General features: G+C 44.4%; 1 protein-coding gene across 2 annotated transcripts in view; it reads right to left on the reverse strand.

Annotated features, from left to right (window-relative positions):
* PPP1R14C (protein phosphatase 1 regulatory inhibitor subunit 14C) overlaps positions 1-22319 on the reverse strand; it is an 82938-nt gene extending 60619 nt beyond the window's left edge. For both annotated transcript variants that reach the window (XM_085015725.1, XM_005659147.4), the window contains exon 1: positions 21846-22319. In XM_085015725.1, the coding sequence (XP_084871851.1) occupies positions 21846-22151 (306 nt within the window). In that variant the 5' untranslated portion in view covers positions 22152-22319. The remainder of the gene's footprint in view (positions 1-21845) is intronic.
* Between the last annotated feature and the right edge of the window lie 303 nt (positions 22320-22622).

The raw sequence follows: 22622 nt of genomic DNA on the forward strand, positions 1-22622 counted from the left end.
CCTCACTCTCGTTACACACACAGCACACACCCCTTAAAGGCTGCTTCCTATTATGGAAAATTTGCCCACCAGGAGAGGTGGCAGAGAGCATCTGTAGAACCTTATCTTCAGACAAAGAAGTTTCTATTTTGAGGCCCCAAATAAACCATGGTTTCTTAAGGAAAAAAAAAAAAATATATCCCTAACATCAGTTCTTAATAACTCAAGTCTGCCTTGCTCTGAAGGCTGTTTCTCCCACCACTCCATGCGATCTCAGCAGAAGGCCATTCGTGGTTTGCTGGATGACCAAACACACAGAAATGCACTTTCACCAAAGAGCTTCACCATCTCATAAAAGCACCAATGCCCCAGGGATAGAGAAATCTTCTAGAAAGCTGTCTAGTCTCACTGGCCTGAGAGAATCAAGTATTTCCTACCTCTAGCCACTTGAACCATCAGCTCTGAATGCTGAAAATACCATAGAATCCATGCTGTACAGTGGGAAAAAAGAAATGTGTTGGGGAAATAACAATAAAAAATAAATGTAAAAGAAAGAAACACAATGATAAAAAAAGAAAATACCACAGAATGAATATGTGTATATAAGATACAGATATCATATATATATATATATATATATATATATACCCCTCTAAATGAATATACCATATAATGAACATATATAGTTAAGTAAAACCTATACAATGAATATCCTTTAAAATATGAGGGATGAATTAATAAAAGAAATTCTTTAGCAAAAATAAAAGAGATTCTGACCACCTACCACATAATACATGCTAATAAAGTTTTGTTGATTTTACTTAATGACATGGTTTGGTGGTCTTGAAATTAATCCTTACCCATAAAATACGTCTTATGCTAAATTATGAAATCAGGAATCAAGTTGTTATCATAAAAATGAAATCAGAGAGCAACAGGAGAAAGAGATTAAATTACTGCCCTTGTTTGGAGCCTGAAGAAAGTCCATGAACTGTCAAGTGTGTATGTCAATCACAGGTTCTGTGCCGGAACATAAAACACCTGAGCAGCAGAAGCTCTGGAATATCCTTTTCCTGGGCTATAGATGGAACTGATGTGTCAGGCAGAAAGGTCAGAAGAGATGATTTCTAGGGTCTCTTTTAACCCTAAGCTTCTGGGATTCTTTCCTAGAATGAATGAATGAATGAATGAATGAATGAATGAATGAAAGAACGAATTTATTTATTTTTAGGGCCACTCCTGCAGGATACGGAAATTCCCAGGGTAGGGGTCCAGCTGGAGTTGCAGCTGCCAGCCTACGCCACAGCCGCGGCCACAGCAATGCCAGATCTGAGTCAAGTTTGCAACCTACATCACAGCTCACGGCAACGCTGGCTCCTTAACTCACTGAGCAAGGCCAGGGATCGAGCCTGCGTCCTCATGGATGCTAGTCAGGTTCGTTACCACGAGCCATGATGGGAGCTCCCCTCTCATAGAATTTAGATTGCTGTTATGGTCAAATACGATTATACAGTATCCCTCAGGTCTAAGGTGTTAGGTGTGTTCCGGAGGTGTGCTGGAGCTGGCTCACAAGAGACAACTATTAAATGTTGAGGAATTTTACAAACCAGCTATTAAACAGTCATTACTAAACATTAAATGTTGTAGATATACAAGTAAATTAACTATACTTAAAACAGTTAATAAATACTCAAAACTCATCACTCTGCAATGATTTAATTACATTTCACTATCATCTACACTCTTGAGGTTAATTCCCTGCTTTGAGCTTGTGACATCACAATGGCAGCCTGAAATCAACCACAGAGGGAGTATTTACACCAAGGACATGGGCAGATGCTATAAATCAAGGGAGTTTTCCTCTGAGAGCTCATTGTTATACATTTACCAGCAACCTATCAGACACATCTGTGTGCTTCAAAGCCAGTGCAAATAGGAAACTGTATTGTGTTGAGAGGGAGAAGGTGATAAGAGAAAGGGCAGGAAAGAAATAAGAAGGGGGCACAGGAAGAGGGGAGGGAGGAAGAGGAAAGATGGGAAGACAGAGAAAGGGAGAATAGTTTTATCTATTTAGTATCCTGAGGACAACAGAGCTCTATACATGAAAGCAAATTATTTCAGAACCAATCTCTACACTCTCTTTCTGAAATTTGCTCTAAATATGCCTGCCTCCTGAAGCAGAAACTAGCAACAGAATCGAATATTTTCTTAAGGACTCAGATCAGACGTCCTCCTGTGCTGCACTGCAACCCTCCAGGCCACTGAGAGCTCTTTGTCTTCTATGAAGATGGCACCAGTCTTCGGAGCTGCTTATAGATTCCCTGCCAACCCCCTTACTGCCAGGCTGGCACTTGGAGATGCTCTCCCAGTACTTACATCTAGCAGCCCACTTTGCTGCTTCTAAATCCCAGTGAACTAAAAAGTCAGGAAACCAAAGGTGTTAGAACCGTGGCTGCAGTAAGAGGAGACAAATTCTCTCAAAGCCTCAGGCTCTCCTCCAAGAAAGAACAGACACTCCAGACAGCTCCTTTGGTTCCCAAAGTCATCTATTCTACTTTCTTTTAGGTTCTTTACTGTGTTCCAAATGAATGACCTCCAGATAGGTGAGGTTTCACTAAATATATAAATCATTTAACTGAGACAAACAAAATACATACATACATAAATTAATTAATTAATTAATTAAAAGAACTAACATTCACTAAGAAAGCACATCAAAGTCCTGCATGTAAGTGATAGTCCATAGCATGCACACCCTGTTCACTTGCCAGCCTCTGTCCCTTTCCCGAGATAGAGGGCAGAGCTGGGCATGGCCCAGCTCCAGGGCTCCTCTCCTAGTGTCCACAAAGGCCACTGAGCAGCTGGAACTGGAAGCCATTGGAAACAGGCAGCAGTGGGCAAGGAAGGGCTAGGAGAGGCAGCCCCACCTTCCAGCAGCTAATGCGGGGGGCTGCCCCCAGCTTAGGTCATCTGCTCAACCTGCCCCTCCTCATGCATGTCTCAGAGAGGCCCAGTGACATGAACTGGGGCTGAGCAGCACGGTGGTCACAGAGAAGCCGTCAGTTGACAGATCCCCCAGTGGATGGGTACCAGAAGCAGCATCAAGCATGAGACCCCCCTGCAGGGCAATCTGATGTGACAACAGTGACTCCCCTCCTAGGCACTATGCCAAGCTCCTGAAAATGCATGTCTCTATTTTTTCTGAATGTGGTCTTTGGGCTGGCACTAAATTTTGAAAATAAGAAAAGTATTTCACTGCCTATTAAATTCACAGGATGCAGTAATGTGCCTCTTAAAATATTTTGTTTAATCTCTTTTCTTGTGTGGGGTTTTGTTTTAAAATATTCTGATAGCAACATAAAAGCTCTAATTCTTAGGCTGTTGCCTATTTACCCAGACTGTCACACACAAAAAAAGTTTAAATAACTATAATAGAACAACAACGCTATCACAGAAATAGAAGAAAATTCCAAAAATTACCCTTCTTGTACTGAGCACTCAACTTGTAAAGAAAGAAACAACAAATGTTCTTAAGTCAAAAATAGAAACTCTGGAAAGAATCCCATTATTTCATAGTTCTACTTTACACCTGGCACATATTAGGCCCATAACAAATACTTATGGGGTGACTGGCTGGGTGGATGAATAGATTTGGCCCTACTGACTGGATTGCGAGTCAGTGGATGTAAGATTTGGCCCTAAGACTTTGGCCAGCAGGACTTGTCCAAAACCATATTTAGGCCTGTTGAAGAATACAATTAACTAGCTAAGCAAAGTCTTCTCTAAAATGAAATCTGAGTATCTTTTCTTTGAGCTGAATCCAGGGAGTTTACATTGTCCTGCTGAAAGGCAAGTTCAGACCTGACCATCAACTGGCTGATACCTACTGACCATTTACTGCGCATGGACCACTGCGCCAGGAATTGGAGATGAGTCTGATAAGCAAGATGGAAAGGTCCCACCCAGCATGGAAACACACTCTCCAGAATCTATAATAGACACATACAAGTCCTTTGTTTTGTGACTACAATGCAAGGGAGGAAGAGGATAATTTTCTCAATGAATGATGTTGTCAACTGATGGCCCCGTGAAAAAACGAATCTTGACCCCTACTGTATACCATAGACAAACATCAATTTCAGATACATTACAGATCTAATTATGAAAGGAAAAATAATGAAGGACCCAAAACCTTCGTAACGAAGGAAAACATCTCCGTGACCTTGGGGTAGACAAAGGTTTTTTTAAACAAGATGCAAAATGCATTAACTATGAAGGGGAAAACTGGTAAAAAAAAAAAAAAAAAAAAAAAATTAACATTAAGAATTTCTATTTATCGAAACATGCTTAAATGTTAAGAAAGTGGAAAAGGGGAGTTCCCGTCGTGGCACAGTGGTTAACGAATCCGACTAGGAACCATGAGGTTGCGGGTTCGGTCCCTGCCCTTGCTCAGTGGGTTAAGGATCCGGCGTTGCCGTGAGCTGTGGTGTAGGTTGCAGACGCGGCTCGGATCCTGCGTTGCTGTGGCTCTGGCGTAGGCCGGGGGCTACAGCTCCGATTAGACCCCTAGCCTGGGAACCTCCATATGCCGCGGAAGCGGCCCAGAGAAATAGCAAAAAAAAGACAAAAAAAAAAAAAAAAAAAGTGGAAAAGGCAATTCACAAAGTGGGAGAAAGTACATACTCAACACATAGTCCTGACCAAAGACTGATGTGTAGGATGTACAAAAATTAGTATCCAGGATGTATAGAGTTAGTATCTGGAATGTATAAAAATCAGTAAGATAGACAACTCAACCCAAAGCTTTATTTTTTAATAGGCCAAAGAGTTGAACAGGCACTTCACAAAGAAGATACTCAGAGGGCCAATAAACATGAAAAAGGACTGAACTTCATGATAAGTGCAGAGTAAAACCACAGTGTGATAACACTATGTACCTAACAGATGGTCAAAATGAAAAAGAGAAAATACCAAGTGCTGGCAAGGGTGTGAAACAACTGGAACTTTCAGATACTGTAGTGAGAATGTAAGTCGGTATAATTACTTGGGAAAATCATCTGGGAATATCTAGCAAGGCTGAACATATGTACACCCTATAAACCAGCAATTTCACCACTATGTATATAACCCAACAAAAATGCAGGCATATGTTCACCAAAAGGCGCATGCAGTAATGTTCACAGCAGCTCACTTCAGAATAATTCCAAACTGGAAACCTCCTCAATGCCCATCAAAAGCAGAACAAGTTTAGAAACAATTGTGATATATTCAAGCATGGAACACTGAGTGGGAACAAAATGGACAAACCTCAATGGCGCACAACGGCCTGGATGTATCTCACACAATGGTGAACAAAAGAAACAGACATAAAAATTATTTTAAAAGGCCATCAAATTACCTTGGAGGTGATGGGGGGGGGTGGCAACCATGGAAAGAGGGCATGGTAGGGACTCCTGTGACACAAGCAACATTCTGTTCCTTGATCTGGATGGAGGTTCCAATTTGAGACAATTCAGCCACCTGTACACTTAGGATCTATGTACTTTGTATGTTACACTATATGAAAAAAAATTTTTTTTAAAAATCATTCATGATTTCATCTCACATTTTTTCTGTCCCTAGTCCCATGACTATGTCAAGGCCTACCCTGCATTAACTGAACCCACTGGGGGGAAGCTCATTCTCTTGGGTCTTTGCACAGCTGCAGTCATCTCTCATCATGCAGATCGTGGTTCAAGTGCAACAAACTTCCTCAGAGAGGCCATTCCTGGTGCTGCTAACCTAGCCACACTCATGGATTCTTTATTTCATTAGTCTGTTTTATTTCTTTCACAGCACATCTCACAAGCTGGAACCATTTGTTTTACACATGTGTATTTGCTTTTGGGGCACAGGGACTCTGCCTCTCTGGTTCACTGCTGTATCCCTAGCATCCGGATGCCTATTATTTAAAACTACATTTGGCATATTTACCCAAATGATTTGAAACTTAAAACCGCACAAGAGCCTTCTGCAAATGGTTATGCCAGGCTTGTTCATAATTGTCAAAAACTGGAAGCAACAAAGATGTCCTTCAATAGCTGAAGGGACCAATTGTGGCACATTCCAATACACAATGGGATATTATTTAGCTATGAAAAGAAATGAGCTATCAAGTCACAGAAAGACATAGGTGGATCTGAAATGAATATTGCTAAGTGAAAGAACCTGGTCTGAAAAGGCTACATACAACATGGTTCCAATTCTATGACATTCTAGGAAAGGCAAAACTATGGCAATGATAAAAAAAAAGATCAGTGGTCATCAGGCGCTCAGGGGCAAGTGGGGAAGGTTGAACAGGTAAAGCACAGGAAATTTTTTGGATGATGAAACTATTCTATATGACATTGTGAGGATGGATAGGTGACACCATGAATTTGTCAAAACACATAGATCTTGAGGGCACAAAGAATACATTTGGGGTATGCAAATTTAAAAAAAAATCATTTAAGAGATTGGAGGATCCCAAAATGGAATGCGGAATGTGACAAAACAATCTAACTATATTACAAATGTACGTCACAACCTCACTAAAGGAGATAAATAAAAAGGTGCTGACCTAAGTAACTGGAAATGAGTAGAGTCTGTACAACTGAATGCAAAGGAAACAGGGCAGAAGCACTGCACTCTAGTTGATAAAGCCGTTTTCCACAGGGGAATGGGTTAACAGTTCTGATACTGCTGTACATGTAAGTTGCAGTCAAACAACTCAGTGAGTGGATAGCAGGTGGTGGACCTCAGGTTTCTCACTGATGAAGTGAGGATTTACAGATAAGCAAGAGATAGATGCTAGAAAACCCATGTGGTGATGGATTTGGGTCAGAGACATCATCTTGGACTCATGTTTAGCTTAATATAGATACTGATGGTTATTTATAGAAATATTTACAGAAATATATACGGACATATCTGTATATAGAAATATATACAGATATGTATACACAGGTTAGAATACACACGTCCTTACTCTGACAGCTGGTAGGCCCTAGAAACAATGACACCCCAGTAGCAGCAAGCACACCAAGCATCCATGCCTTGGTCTCTAAAACCATTCTCCCAAAAAAGGAACTAGATCTCCTTGGGAAAATGGCTGATTTTATGCCTGGGGCAAGAAATTTACAAGAAGAACTTGGAACAACTTCTAGTGCCAGAAAGTAAGGAAGTGTTACACACACACACACACACACAAAATGATGGGTATTATGTCAAATATACAAAAGAGCCAATTGAAACGATTCCCAGAGTTGGAACAATTTGAGCAACAAAATCAATACAGGAGCACTGAATTTTAACCCAAAGTGCATAATAAATACCCATAAGTCCATATGGATTTAAATAAATTGACTAAGTGAACAAATAGAGGAGAGAAGACAAATGTCCCACACAGTGGAATTCCATATAAATTATGCAGAAATATAAGGAGTGGGGAGTTACGTGGCATATAGTGGTTTCCTATAGGTGTAAACTGCATATAGTGATTTCCTTCCAAAGAACACAGCACGGAAAGCAGGAGAGGGAGCAACTACAGTGAAGAAACCTGACAGACACCAGGGCAGCCAGGGAGTCAAGGTCAACATCAACAGCAATAAGTCCTGTAGATAGGATGCTCCTTGACAGGATGAGATGAGAACGGCCCTTTACCTCTGTGGTCTCCCTCCCCCAAACCCAGAGTCCTAGTCTAATGACGAGAAAAACACCAAACAAATCCCATTTGAGGGGCATTCTACAAAATACCTAACTAGGACTGCACACAACTGTCAAGGTTATGAAAAACAAGGAGAGACTGAGAAACCGCTTTAGCCAAGAGGAGTCAAAGGAGACATGACAGCTAAACGTTATGTGATATCTCGGATGGAATCCTGGAACAGAAAAAGGACACTGAGTAAAAACTCAGGAATCTGAAGGAAGTGTTGGTTTTAGTGATAATGATGTATCAATATTGGCTCATTAATTGTAACAAATGCACCATACGAATTTAAGACGTTGCTAATAGGTAAAACTGGTTGCAGAGTCATGGAGTATTAGCTTCATAGTTTTTCTGTAAATCTAAAGGCTTCTAAAAAATTAAAGTTTATTTATTTTTTTAAAAGTGGGCTAGGCAGAAGGTGGTTGCAAGGACGGATGGATGGATATTGGAGGAAGGGACAGTCAGAGGGCAGCACGGCTGATGGGGGGATCACGGATAGAGTGGCTCGAGAGAGCAGGGCAGTCCAACGCTGCTGAGCGCACAGACGACAAGAACTGACATGAGCACGAAGGACTCGGCCACCTGCAGGGCATGGCTCCTGGAGGAGAGGGAACACAGTGACGCAGCAGTGGGCTGAGGGAGAGCAGAAGCGAACAAAATGTGGACAAAAGGTATAGACAAGATCCCTGTTAGATCTGGGCCAAGGGAGGCGGAAGCACAGAGAGTCCTTCGTGTATGTGGGTCTGGTACTTAACTGCGGCATCATTTACACACCACGAAACGCACTGATCCATGGCTGTTGAAAAGAAGGAAAGGCTGAAGATGAAGAAAGTCCATCTTCCTTATAATCTTCCTTCTGTCCTATGACTGTTGCTACCACCCTCACCAGAAATGGTCTTTCCACCCCAAAAGATAAAGACACCTGAATATTCAAAAGTATTAGCACTACTTTTATTCCGAACATGTAAAGAATTTTTTTTCCTTTTTTTTTTTTTTTTTTTTTGAGAGGGGGCAGTTCACACCTGCAGCATATGTAAGTTTCCAGGGTAGGGGTTGAATCCAAGCTTCAGCTGCCAGCCTATGCCACAGCCACAGCAACACTGGATCTGAGCCCCTTCTGTGGCCTATGCCACAGCTTGTTTGCAACTTGTGATGCCAGATCCTTAACCCACTGACTGAGGCCGGGGATTGAACCTATGTCCTCATGGCTATTAGTCAGGTTCTTAACCCGATGAGCCACAATGGCAAGTCCTGAAAATACCAAGAATTTAATACAACAAACTTGTTGGCTCATTTTTTCCTTAATTATTTGCAATTAAAAATAAAAACTGCCTGGGGCCCTCAAAAAGAAGGAAAGGCAGACTCCCCAAAGCTGCTCTTAATGTTGTCACGCCCTGTGACAGGAGGAAGCTCTGTCCTGAAAGCACATGGAGCCCTTTTCCCACAGTGACAACAAAACAGGGCGAGAGCTCACATCCACCTCTTCTCAAAAATAACTTGAGGAGTTCCCACTATGGTGGAGTGGGTTAAGAACCCAACTGCAGCGACTCGGGTCACTGCAGAAAACTTTAGATTTCTTTAGTAAAAGGAATGCTCGTTTGCTGCACCAAACATAAACTAAAAATGACCCATGACTACACTTAAAAAGCACTATTTGTATTTCTTATGTAGTCTTTTTCTAGGCCCATTGAAAAGATGTCCTATGAAAAAGTTTTGCATCCAGTGTGCATATTATCTATGATCACTTCATTCAAATGTGATAATTCTCTTGAATTAAAAAGGGAATGCCCTTGACGCAGCCCAACAAGATTTGTCATTCTGTGACAAGAACTGGGTGATTGCATATTCACAGAACCTGGTGTGTGACCAAAATTTTCAATGAAGGCACAAACTTCACCAACAACTATTCAAAACAACAACAAAAAAGTAGACAACTCCAAAACCCTCTTCTCCCTTTTTGACCAAAGGACATACCTCTCATTTGACTATATGTATGAGTCCAGGCAGGACTCATTATGGAAAAAATAGCACAGATATTGCTAGCAGCGCTTTCATAAATATCCTGGGCTTTTCCTGGGATGATTTTTAACGTTACGAATCCTCAAAACATCCCTGAGAGGGCTATATCCTTTAAAGGGGGAAATTAAAGGAAGCCAAGGATGATGGCTCATAAGCAGTCCGTGAGTAAAGGCGGGTGGGGGGAGCCTGCCTCATCCTTCTGCTCAGGCCACACCCACTCCTGCCCGAGGAAGATGGGAGGGGCTCTCTTAGGCCCCCAGCCCCTCTCCCCAGGCAAAAAGGATGAAGAAAGAACCCAGATCCCAAACAATAAGGGCCTCTGAGAAGAGCCAGCCTGTTTGCTACCACCAGTAAGAACCCATATGGAAAAACTTTTCAGTTTGTTTTGATTCTGGGAAGTGGAATAGACAAGCCTGAATTCCTTGGGAGGAAGGCGAGGTTCAAGCCCAGGGCTACCAGGACCTTGCCCCCTCCGAGGCACCCTGGTGGGTCAGCGCCTTAGTCATACTTCGAATTTCATTTTACTGTTTTATTTGTTCTCTGTGTCTCATTCTTTGCCTGCCTTCCCTGTTTTAAACTGCCTTCCCTGTTTTAAACTGCCTTATGCAAGCCCATATACAGTAAAGGGTCAAGGATAAATAAACCAGTTCCTTATCTTCTTCTTTAGAATAATGAGTTGACTCTAAGGATCTTTCTCTTACTAAATGTAGCCCACTAGCCCTCTCTGAAATTTAACATGGGAATATGCCAGAAGTTTGAGACTTGACTGGCAACTTTGAAAGTCTCAGCTAGTTTTTTTATCAGACACACACACACACCCCCCAACTTTCTTTATTTAAACATGCATCCACATAAACTGCTTTTGGCAAAAGATTATTAAATGCTGAACCATCTGGGGTTTGATGAAGAAATGGAATATTTTAACTTAACAAAAGGCACTTGTCTACCACAGAGTACATGCTACTTTGTTTTAGTTGTAATATGTGCAGAGTGTTTTCATTAAAGCAGGCCTAATCATGTTTTAGCACCAAATCAATGACTCATTTTCTTTTGACTTGTCAGAGGGCTGCCAGCCACACCCCATCACAAACAGGAGGAAAAACCAGTTAACTAATTAGAATTGTTCTGTGGTGTACTAACAAGAGCCAAGCAGAAAAGCCATCTCTACCAATCTTAAAACTCAACACCTTACCTGTTTGGCTTGAAACAGATTTGATTCAATTAATATTTGCAGAAATGAATGAATCTGCTGTGTCAATTGTACTACTGACATATAAAATATAAGATACTAACAGGTGGCTCAGGGCAAAAACATCCTGTAGCAGAAGCAAAAGAAGTTGTTAGGGGGGTCTTCACATTTTATTTAGAAGCAGCATTATGTCTTGTCTTCAGTCATGTCAAACGTAATACTGGTATTTTCAAACATGTAGAATTAAATACCCACGCTGTAGCCTATGGCTTATTTAAAGTGAGTTTCTGACTTTTCACCTCAAAATGCCATCTAAATGGATAAATGCAGAGCATGAGGGCTCCCATATGAACTGCTTGCGCAAACCAGGCAATCGGAAATAAGTCTCATACTCAACTGTGAAGTGACCTGAGAACTAATGGATTTGAACTTTTCCAAAGAAACAGCTGAATTCTGTAAATGGTTCATCTAAAAAAAAAAAAAAAAAAAAAAAAAAAAGACAAAATAAATTAATTAATTAATTTAATTAAATTAAATTTGTTAAAAAAATAAAATAAATAAACATATATCAAATAAATTAAGCAGAAAAGCCTTGCTCAGGGTCTTGGTCCAGCGTGCTAGCATACACGGAAATGATCAGGCTGTGAAGGTGGAACTGCTGTTCCTGGTTTCCGAGAGCTGTTTCTAAGCTTGAAACTTTTCTTCTTCCTGGCAATTTAAAGGTGGGCATATTACTAAGCCCTTCTGAGCCTCGATTTTCTTATTTTAAAAATAGGATGACTATTTACATCACAGAGCTTTGGTGTGGATTGAATGGGATTATCTGAAGGTGCTTTATGGAGTCTATCACGAAACAAAATAACACATATTATAAGGAGCAATCAATTCTGCTTTCCACTTCCTACCAGAACTGCCTGTGAAACCTCTTAATGCCTTTTTTTCTATCCCATCATGTTAGTTCTGAAACCAACTATATAGAGACATTCCAGGAATAAATTCCCCTGTGAAAATTAATGTGCTTAGTACAGATTTATTCAGCCTCTTACTTAGGCTAATTTGTACTCTTCGCCTTTTAAAAAATTTATTTCCTCAGGCTGCTGCGCTTTTCTCTCTCAGATGCTCATTTTCTATCTCAACACACATCTCCCTTCAGTTAAAATAAACACCACCATTAGTTAATTATGAACTGCCAAGATAAAGGAAAATAATAGGAACAGGAAAGCCCCCAACAGCCAATATCATAAATTATATGACTAAAAGCTTTAAGTCAAATATGCCAACTCTTCTTAAAGGTTAACCCAATCAAATGCAAAACAAACAAACAAACAAACAATAAACCAGAGAGGGAAGCTCTGAGGCTCTGTACAGTTAGATTTCAAATTTAACTTGGAAGTCAACACTGGGGAGGCAGTGCTAGAGAGGAGAGAAGATCTAGGGGGAAAAATCTTCTCAATCAAATCCTTTCCATCCAATTGATGTCACACAAGAGGTGGTGGAAAGGAAGCTTGGAGACGCTTGAGCTGCTGAAATGAGCTTTGTAAGTCAGACGATCCTTTGGGGAACTAGTCTGTTGTCTCAAGTTTGCCCTGAGAAGGAGAAACCCTCTATCACTGCTTTAAATATCACCCTCATTTAATAAGACTCATTTTCTCCAACACACGGCCAGCTTTAGTATAGAATCTCTAAAGAATAGAGCTTGAAGCCCTAGAGTTCCCTCCATTTTTTTGTTTGTTTGTTTGTTTTAAGATGAGGAAAGGAGACCTGAAAACAAAAGCCTACCATGAATATGATTTGCTCAGGTCACCTGGCATGTAAGCAGCAGCCCGGCTAGAGCAGCGTTCCGCAGGCCACGCCTCCCACAGCATCTTACTGAGAACAATTGACATATTTTTTTTTCTTTTTTATGGCCTCACCTGCAGCACATGGAAGTTCCCAGGATAGGGGTCAAATCGGAGCTGTAGCTACTGGTCTACACCACAGCCACAGCAATACCAGATCCGACCCGCATCTGTGACCAACACCGCAGCTCACAGCAACTCGGGATCCTTAACCCACTGAGCGGGGCCAGGGATCAAATCCACATCCTCACAGAGACAGCACCCAGTCCTTAACTCGCTGAGCCACAGCAGGAACTCCTCAACGTTTTGATTTGTAGATTTCGTAGACGCCAACGTGGTCCCACAGCCCATCCGTGATACAGTCTGCCCTGGCTTATTAATTGCTGCAGTTCAGCTATGAAGTGATGACTTTCCCTTATTTAAGACCTTCTCTCCCATTAAAATGAAGATAAAGTGTTTTGGGTCATTTACCTTGTAATTGTCAATGAATTTATGATACTCTTTCCTGCAAACAGGCTTTGAGTAAAGGAAGAAATACACAACCACTGTGCAGTAAATAAACGTATTGAAAACACTAATACAACCGTGAAGAGGAGAGAGTTGCCACCTCAAAGCACCTCCATTCTTCTCCCATAAGGGGAAGGGTTCCTTTACTTTTTTTTCTTTCTCTTACACAGTTTAAATAGATGAAGGCCTCTTCCTCCTCTTTCCCCATCTATGTAAATATCTGTTGGAATGAAGGAAAATGAATATTCCTGCCAGATCCAGCTCTCCCCACAGTTTGCCCTAAGGATTCTTTCAAAACGGAAGCGCCCGTCTTTGATCATTTTTTCCACAACCAGAAAGTGATGCTTTAGAGACTTATTCACACCGAGGTCTCTTCTTTTGTCTAAGCTTTAATGCAGTGCAACAGATTTCTAAAATGCCACTGCTGACTAAGAAAGACCCGGTGAGAAGGTTTTGGCCCAAACTTTCAAGCAGAGGCAGGAATCCTGGCTTTCATTCCTTGTCTACCAACATGTGTGTGAGCCTTGTCGTTCCAAATCCCACCTGCGAAGGGAAAAGCCCTCACCCCTTTCTCAGCACAGCAAGGAATGAACAAATTACTCCCAAAGAAATGAACAAGCACTGTGCAACAAATCGTATTCTTGGACATACCAAAAAGTTAAAATTACAGGGAAGAATGGCAGCAGGTGTGATGACGTCCTTTGAAGACTTTCATTACCCGGGCATCTGTGCTTCACTCCAGCATAACTTCCTTTTAGGTCACGGTTTCAAAAAATGGCATGGATATAATTCCTAACCATGAAAAAGAACCCAAACTTCAAGTCGACAAGAGAAGAGCCACTTTTTAAATACAGGTGGAGGCAAATGACATTAGTGCATTTCATTAGGTGTATGTGTTTCAGGAATGCACGGCACTGGTTGCCAGTTTCGGCATCATTTACTTGACAGCCAAGTACTGGACACCTGAGTGCAACCAGCTGTGCAAAAGGCACTGGGGCTGCAGGGACCACAAGACTCTGCCCTCGGGGAGGCCAGGAGGCAGGATTACAGAAAGATGCCGAGGCAGGGGTAAGCATGAGTGCAGAAAGGCCGGTCACCTCCCTAGCAGAGAGGCTTCCTGGGGAACAGGTAAGTGGCAGACAGGTGAGGAGGAGGAGAGAGGAAGAGGTGATTCTGGCAGAGGGAGAAGCAGGTGGGAATGGGTCCTGCCGGACCTGCACAAGGATCTGGGTTGAAGTAGGGGTGGGGGCGGGACCAGAGATGAGACCAGAGAGGTGGGCGGCACAGACCCCTGAACCTTGTCGCAGGCTGTATCCTGAAGGCTGCGGGAGTGACTAGATCTGGTCTGAATTTTAGGAACATTCTGAAGCCCCCATGGGGAGGGAGAGCTGGAGGTGAGGGCTCAGAGGAGGAGTCCCCAGCCCAGGAGCCAGAGCCACGGGTTCACTCCCCTCAGTCACTCGAGAGCCAGGCAGCCTCTGCCCGGGCCTGTCCTGCCCTCCAGCTCTGGCCCTCGGTTCCCCTACATCCCTGGCAGGGTTACTGCAAGCACTGAGTGAGAGCTCACGAAGGACGGGTGTGCAGTAAGACCTTAATAAATGCACTGCAGGCAGCAATGGGAGCGTCGAGGCTATGTGCCTTTGGCGTCAGCGTGACCTTGGACAAGGACAAGGGACAACTTCTCTGACCTCAGTTTCTTTCTCTGTAAGAAACGAAAATAATACCACCCACCCCATAAAGTTATTGGCAGAATCGATTGTAGGAGATAAAATGTATAAATCATCTGGCCCTTAACTGAGAGCCATTTGAGTAGCAGAAATAGTAAGGATAGTGGCAATAGCAGAGGGATGGTAGAAGTCCTAGTACCACTAATATTAGTTCCAACATTCGTCATGATAATATTACTAATACTACTATAATTAATAGTATAATTAATAGTATAGTAATATCAGTAATACTAATATTAGTACTACTAATATTAGTACTAATAGTAGAGGGATGTAGGAGTGCTAGTACTAGTAGTACTACAATATTAGTACTAACACTAACTGGTACTAATATTAGTCCCAATGATATTACTAGTATTAACAATAATGGTACTATTAATCATATTATTTATATTGGCATTAGTAGTGCTATTAGTAATAGTAATATTAGTACTACCAATATTAGCACTACTAGTAGAGGGACGGGGGAGTACTAGTACTCCTAGTACCAGCAGCACCAAGTTGAGGGACACAGGTGAGGAATTAAAAGGCACAGAACTAAGGTGGTGGCAGTTCGAAGTCAAGGGGTCAGAGCCCAGAGCTCTGAGGAGCAGGCATCAACCAGACCTCCTGACTGCTGGGTGTGATGGGCAGGGAGAGGTCAGAGGAGGATGCCAGCATAATCCTGGCTGGACCACCTGTGGACAGCATGCCCACCATTCACTGAGGGACCTGAGGAAGAGGGACAGGTTTGCAGAGCCAGTGGAGAAACTCATTTTCAGATCAGTTGAAGACAGGGTTCCCATGGGGCATCTGAATATGCCTGGTACTCAGAAAACAGATCTGGGCTAAAAATAGAGACTGAAGAGTTGTCAGCATATGGACAGCAACTGAAGCCACAAGACTATTCCTACCACCCAGAAGGAGGATGCAAGAGTGACAAAAAACAGAGAGGATAGAGCAGGGGCCCGAAGCAAACTCAGTGTGACATCACCGAAGGGGCGAGCAGAGGAGAAAACCCCAGAAAGGAGGCCGGACGAGATGCTAGAAATTAGGATGAGACCCAAGAGAGGTCTGCTCAGAGGCCAAAGGCTTCCCAGGGAAAGGGCAAAGGGCCTTATTAAAGGGCAAGTAAAATAAAGACCCAAACAAACCCACTGGATTGAGAAACAAGAAGGTCCTCAGAGAAGCTGTGCCAGGAGCTGACATCAGATTGCAATGGATAAAGAGGGTCCCTGGGGGAGAAAGATCTGGAAAAATAGCAAGGAAGGAGAAAGAGAGGGTGACAACCAGAGGGAGTACAGGATGGAGAAAGGGAAGTGTTTTTGTGTTGGGGGTTGTTCGTAGCAGAAGGAAATGCTGCAGCTTGTGTCTGTGCTGGGGTCAAAGGGGGAGGTTGGAAAAGCAGCCCAGGAAGGAGGGAAATTGAGAGAAGGAAGCACCCAGGAGGCGACTGGACTGGCTGGAACAGGAAGAGCCTGCGAGGGGCAGCCAGGTAACAGAAATGGTGCCTCCAAAAGACAGGTGAAGGTTTGCAATGGCCAAGGCCAGGAAATGAGAGACAGGTGAGTAAGCCACAAAATGCAGCTACGCACATGGGGCACATCCCACGTGGAAAAGAGACTGTGTTCTTCTCTCCATCCAGAAAGAGAGGACAGCTTTGCAGAGACAATGAGCCATGCCAAGGTGCCCTGTGGAGCCAGGATGTTTCAAAGGTAGGAGGAAAATAGAAGATACTAGAAGTTAACAGGTGTCAGAGATAAGAAGGGCGGGTAGATATACGGCAGTGGGCACAGCAGAAGCAAAAGATAAGAGTGGATGGGTGTCTTTTCAAAAGAATTCTGTCCATCAAAGCTTAAAAAAATCAATTAGGTGCAACTATTGTCTTTAAATTCCTGTTTAGAGCAAATACGTCAAAAAGGTAGGTGTGTTTTTCAACAATGCTGAAATAAAACAGCAATGGCGCAAGAGCCTGATACGAATTATTGTACCAAAATCCTGGATCAGTTTTTTTTCCCTCCCTAGATATGAGTGTGATAAAGGAGCACCACCAATCAATCAGGTACTAAAGCATCAATGACCTTTAAAAGGTTTTCTGAAGGTTAACCCTTTTTCATTCATTCAAATAAATGTCTAATGGTTGAAGAGCTGTGCTCTTCTAGGGCCATATACAAAGAAAATTAAGACTAGTCCTGCCTTCAATTTGTTGATGCCTAACGTCTCTTCACATATATGAAAATTCACAGGAACGTCCAGAATGAGGAAGACTCTAGGGGGAAAAAAGGGCGGGAGATGATAGAGCAAATATTAGCCCATGTTGAAGTTCAAAGACATACCAACACCTCTGACCCCAACGCACACAAACATCCGTCTCCAAATCCTACCACCAAACAGAGGTGAATATTTCCTTTTCTACATGCTTTCCCCTCCTCCCCCGGCCTCTCCCACACCCTAGAGAACAACCAACAGTTAGTTAGTGGCTGGTTATGGTTCAACCTACAATAGCCGCTGGGTTCCAGCTCCACAGTCTGACCCATTTGGTCCTCGTAACAAAGCTGCCAAGGGGCCAGTATGATTCCCTGAAACGTAGGGGGAACGTGGGGCTCCGAGAGGTTAAGGGAATTGCCCTGATCTCCAAGTACTCCTCTGTGAACTTCAAGTTCACCTCCTTTCAAAGTATTTCCTCTTTTAAAAAGCAGACAGCTGCATTTGAACAAGGGCCCCATGGTTTCATGTGCCCAAAGCACCCTCCCCGACCTGGCAGAGCTTCACCAAAACAGGATCCTCACCTCACAAAGAGGAGGTGCTTCAAAAGGAGGGCCCCCCAAGGACAGTCAGGATAACTCAGGGGACACCTCAGTGCACAGGTCTCTTTATGGCTACGCTGCCGTGGGCACTTCAGTAATCCAAGGTTAACAACAGGCTTTTATTTCCTAAACAGGTCAAATTGCAAAACTGGAAGTATAGATGTTATCTTGACGCTGGGCAAGATGGGAAAAAATTGATATGACATATCCAGTAAGTCAACTTGCAATACTTGTCAAAGTAGATGCTATGCCAGATTTGAAATGCTCTTAAAAACCATCAGGGTTTGGAAGAGATATGAAAATGGTTTAAAAAAGAAATCCTTAAATGTGGATGTAGATTTCACCTGGCAGTTCCATTAGAATCAAGTTCCTAGGTGAAAAATGTAATTTCCTGTACAAGAAGATGAACATAAACATAACTAATCATTTCAGAATCTATAACATCATGCATTTATCTATCCAGAAGGCTGTACAAGGTGGGGTTAATGATGCCACCCCTTAGACTGGGGAAGAGAGACCACAGCTCTGGGTGCCACTCTGCAGAGTTCCCAGCTCCCAGGACCAAGTGGCCTTACCCATCTGGAACCAACCAATGTCCCTCCAACTGGTTTGTGACCATACTCCCGGGCCCCAGAATTCCTTGACCAAATATCAAGACACTTCCAGGGCAGGACCAGGCCCTGGCCTCCCAAAGGGGGACATTGCCACTGGTGGAGCCAGAGGCGTGGTTAAGGATGGGCAGAGGGTGTGGGCAGAGATCGGCCGTGCACATGGACCCGACGCCCTTCCCCCGGTAGGACTGTATCACAGGTGAAAAGCCCAGGGAAGCAGGCCCTGGGCCCGGGGACGATCCTCCCAACCAGCCCTGGGCTCTGGGAAGCTGGAGAGTTCAACATTCAAACCTGGCCTTCCAGGACATTACAAAGATAGCTGGTCAAGGTAGGAAGATGGAATGCATTTTATACAACTGCTCATTAGCTCGATACATAACTTCAACTTTTTTTTTTTTGACCTTTTTTTTTTTTTTAGGGCATATGGAAGTTCCCAGGCTAAGGGTTGAATCTGAGCTGCAGCCACTGGCCTACACCACAGCCACAGCAACACCAGATCTGAGCCGCATTTGCGACCTACACCACAACACTGGATAGTTAACCCACTAAGCGAGACCAGGGATCAAACCCAAGTCTTCATGGATGTTAGTTGGATTTGTTACTGCTGAGCCATGATGGGAACTCCGGTAACTTTTAAATATTTAGATACATGCTATGAGGGCCTCCACCGCTCTCTTGCTGGGGACCCTGCAGAGTTGTAAGCAGGCTTGGTGGTTCTCAGCCCCACCCCACCAGCGCCAATCACCAGCTATGCACACTTGGGAAAGCTTCTTAATCCTTCTGTGACACAGTTTCCTCATCCATAAAAGCAACGATAACAGCACACTCCTCATTTGAGTTATTGTAAAGGCCAAATGGATGCACATACAAAGGGCCTAGAACTGCACGCAGTACATAACAAATACTGCACAAATGCTGTCTCTGTACTATTCTCCGTACAAAACCCCTTGGCCACTGCAAACTTCTAGATGAAACCACAGCCAAGAAGTTATTCTGTGGATTTCTTCTCTCCCACTCCTTTCTAATTTTAAATATCTTGCTCAATGCCACTCTGAAAGACCACTCTTTTCTCCGCTGAAAAGAACAGGTCATCTAGCTGCTGACCCGCCTGATGCAAGGTCTCCTGAAATTCAATACTCACTCATCTTCTCCCCCAACCTGGCAGACAGCTCCGGCCTCTGGCCAGGTTGAGGTCTGGCAAGTTGACGTTCCGTGTCAATTGCACTCGCTAAGCATTTGGACACATTACCGGTTTTCAGTGTAAAAAGGACATTTCCTAAACTTCATATTCATGAGATTCAGAGCTACAAACCAGGTAGGTTCGTCTTGATTCACAAACCAGAGGCTGAAATACTTGAAACTGTCAACAAGGAAATGTTATCAGACCACACAACTGAACCTAAAAATAGAGCCCTATCAGTGGGAGAAATAGATGAAGGAAGACAATCCTTTTTATGGACGCTTATTAGTACACATGCTTTTTATTATTCACTTATTCAATGAAGGTGTACCCTCACGCATAGTATTTACAAATTGCCAACAACCTCCTCAATGACTTATATTTCTTCAGCCAAAAATGACAGAACACACAACTCGAAGAGGAATAACTTGGCACATTCTAATGACACGCAGGCAGCCTATGGCATCTTGTGTCATTTTCCCACAAAAACCTCTCAAATCTCTAGCTGTCTGCCATACACCGAGGTCTGAAACCGGGGAAGCGAAGTACAAGGGAAAGGTTCAAGGTCATGTTCATCCTTTAAAATAGCTACCTACCCTACATGTGTAATATAGTGAGCACTCAGTCTTTCATTTTTTTCCCCAATTATTCAGAAGACTTTTTTAAATATATGATTTGTGAAACTGCTGAAGGGCTGGAACTCTTTCCCAAGCTGTATCTCATTAGTCTCTCATGAAAGAAGCATTGCTAAAGCATTGTTAATTTCAACAATAGTTTCTCTATTAATCCAAGTCTTCTCCAAACCCAAAATGGAGTATAAAGACCAGTTTGAAATAAATGAAAAGTAACTGGACTCAACGGAGGCAAGGCTGAGCACAGCCATCCATCCCGCAGCAATGCCATCTAAATTCAATATATTGACTCTTTAAAGAGTTTGGCCAACTTCCTATTTTTAAAAAATCCCATAAACGCCTCCTATTTGGGCCAGTTTTTATTTATGCAATTAAAATGGCTTTTTATAAGAGCTGGGCTGGAGAAACAATATATATTTTTTTACAAGCCCATTAGTCATACAGTCAGGCTTCATTATATCATAATCATTCATCAGGAGTCTGTAATGAGAATGCTGTTTCCTTGCGCATGAGAATGTTCAGGAAAACATGTCTTCATAATAGGCCATAAAATGTGTGAAATCCAAACCAGTGGAGAAGCCAGTGGGTTCATCTGGCTTTCGTGTTTGCTGAAGAGGCCAACAGCCCTATGGACACAACCCTAGCGTTAACTCAGAAGCCATATCCTTAATTATTATTCCTCTTCATCTTGCTACCCTTTCCAAACTCCACTCCCTTAAGAGAAGCAGAATACTTCATTTACACTTCCTGTCATTAAAGACTCTCATGGGAGGTCCTTTCAACTTTGGTCATATGTCCATTACAGTACATTCTAAATATTTCTCCTGATATCAAATGTATACACGACAGTCAGACTTGCGGTAAGCTTAGCCCCTGATTGTGGGAAGTAAATGTGGCATTGGAGGGGGAGTTGGGGGATGTCAGGGCCCCAGCACACCACCCGCAGGCTCCCTTCCTTCCACCCAGGCACTCTTCCAGGTTGCCCAAGGCTCTCATTCTGCGCCAGTCGACAGGAGTCACTGAAATTGGAGAGGGAAAAAAAAAAAAAAAAAGAAAGAAAGAAAAGAAAGCTGCTTCAACAAAGCCCAACGTGTGCAGCTTGGGTAATGCAAGGACGAATTATGGGGACACGCGTCGGGGCTGGCTGGAAAAGGGAAAGTGTTCAGCTCATGATCTTAATGTATTATTTCAGGAATCCAGGGGGGCCCCTAAGATCTCCAGAACCTCTCCTTTCCGTTAAGCAGCTTTCAGCATTTTCTCTGCTCCCTCCCCACGAAATTCAGGGCTGCCAGGATCCCAAAGGTGAGTGATGTTTTCGTGGGCTTGCGCACAGCTGGGGTGAATCCCTTCGAGCCCCCACTTCAGGTATCTGCCGCTGCAGCCGAGAAGCGCCCAGGGCCCGGAGAAATGCAAAGCGCTGAGCAAGAACGACCCTCCCCACGGCCATCAAGGGGGTCCACAGCTCTCCAGGCACCCCGCAGCTGAACCCAGGTGGGGGCGTCCCAATCGCTGCGCCCTGGCACCAGAGGGCACCCTGAAGAGAGAACGAGTTTCCAGCCCTGGGTCCCCAGGAGCCAGCGCGGCAAGGAGCCGGCCGGGGAGAATTCCTGTGTTAGCAGCCCGGGTCCCTCCAGGCCCCTCTCCCAGGTACCTCGCAGCCGTACAGCTGTCCCAGTTGCTCCACGATCCACTCCTCCAGCACCAGCCGCTTCCGAAGCTCCTTGCGATCGTATTTCACTGTCACTTTTCCTTGCTGGTGGCGCCGCTGCTGCTGCTGCTGAACCTGCCCGGTAGCAACCGCCGTGGCCACCGGCGCCGAGTCCTCCCGGGAGGAGCCCGAGCCGCTGCTCGAGCCCGGGCTGCCGCCCGCGCCGCCCCGGGGGCTCTGGAAGAAAACCCGCGCGCCGCCGCCACCGGCCCCGCCGGCCGCCTCGTTGCTGCCCGTCGCCACCGACATGTCCCCGCGCGCGCCGGAGCCCGAGTGCGGCCCGAAGGAGAGGCGGGCGGAGCGCGCCGGGCGCCGCTACCACCTCGGGCCGGGCAGCGGCATGCGCGGGGCTCGCCAGCACCTGCTCCGCGACGCCGTCTGCGCGTGGGGAGGTCGGGAGGAGCCGCGGCGACAGGGAGGAGCGCGGGCGGGGGAGGGCTGGGAGGAGGGAGGGGCGGGGTCCGCAGCCTTAAAGACGCCGCTGAGGACCCTCTCGATCCAGCCCGGGAGGCGGATCTGGCGCCTGGCAGGCAGCGGGCCCGGGGCGTGGGAGTTGCGCGCGCGGGAGCCGGGATGTGTGCGCGCAGACACCCGCGGGCGCTTGGGTGTAGACACGGAGAGGACGGGTTTGGGTCCGGTGCCAGGGGCGGTCCTTCGCGCAGGTGACCGTGTCCCGTCCTCCGAGACACGAGGATTGCGCTCCTCCCGCCGTCCCCAAGC

The sequence above is a fragment of the Sus scrofa genome, chromosome 1 (assembly GCF_054392235.1).
Source record: "Sus scrofa isolate SSC_HxYL_T2T_F1_AM1 chromosome 1, Sscrofa_HxYL_maternal_Yorkshire_Landrace_v2.0, whole genome shotgun sequence".
In the NCBI taxonomy this organism is placed as follows: Eukaryota; Metazoa; Chordata; class Mammalia; order Artiodactyla; family Suidae; genus Sus; species Sus scrofa.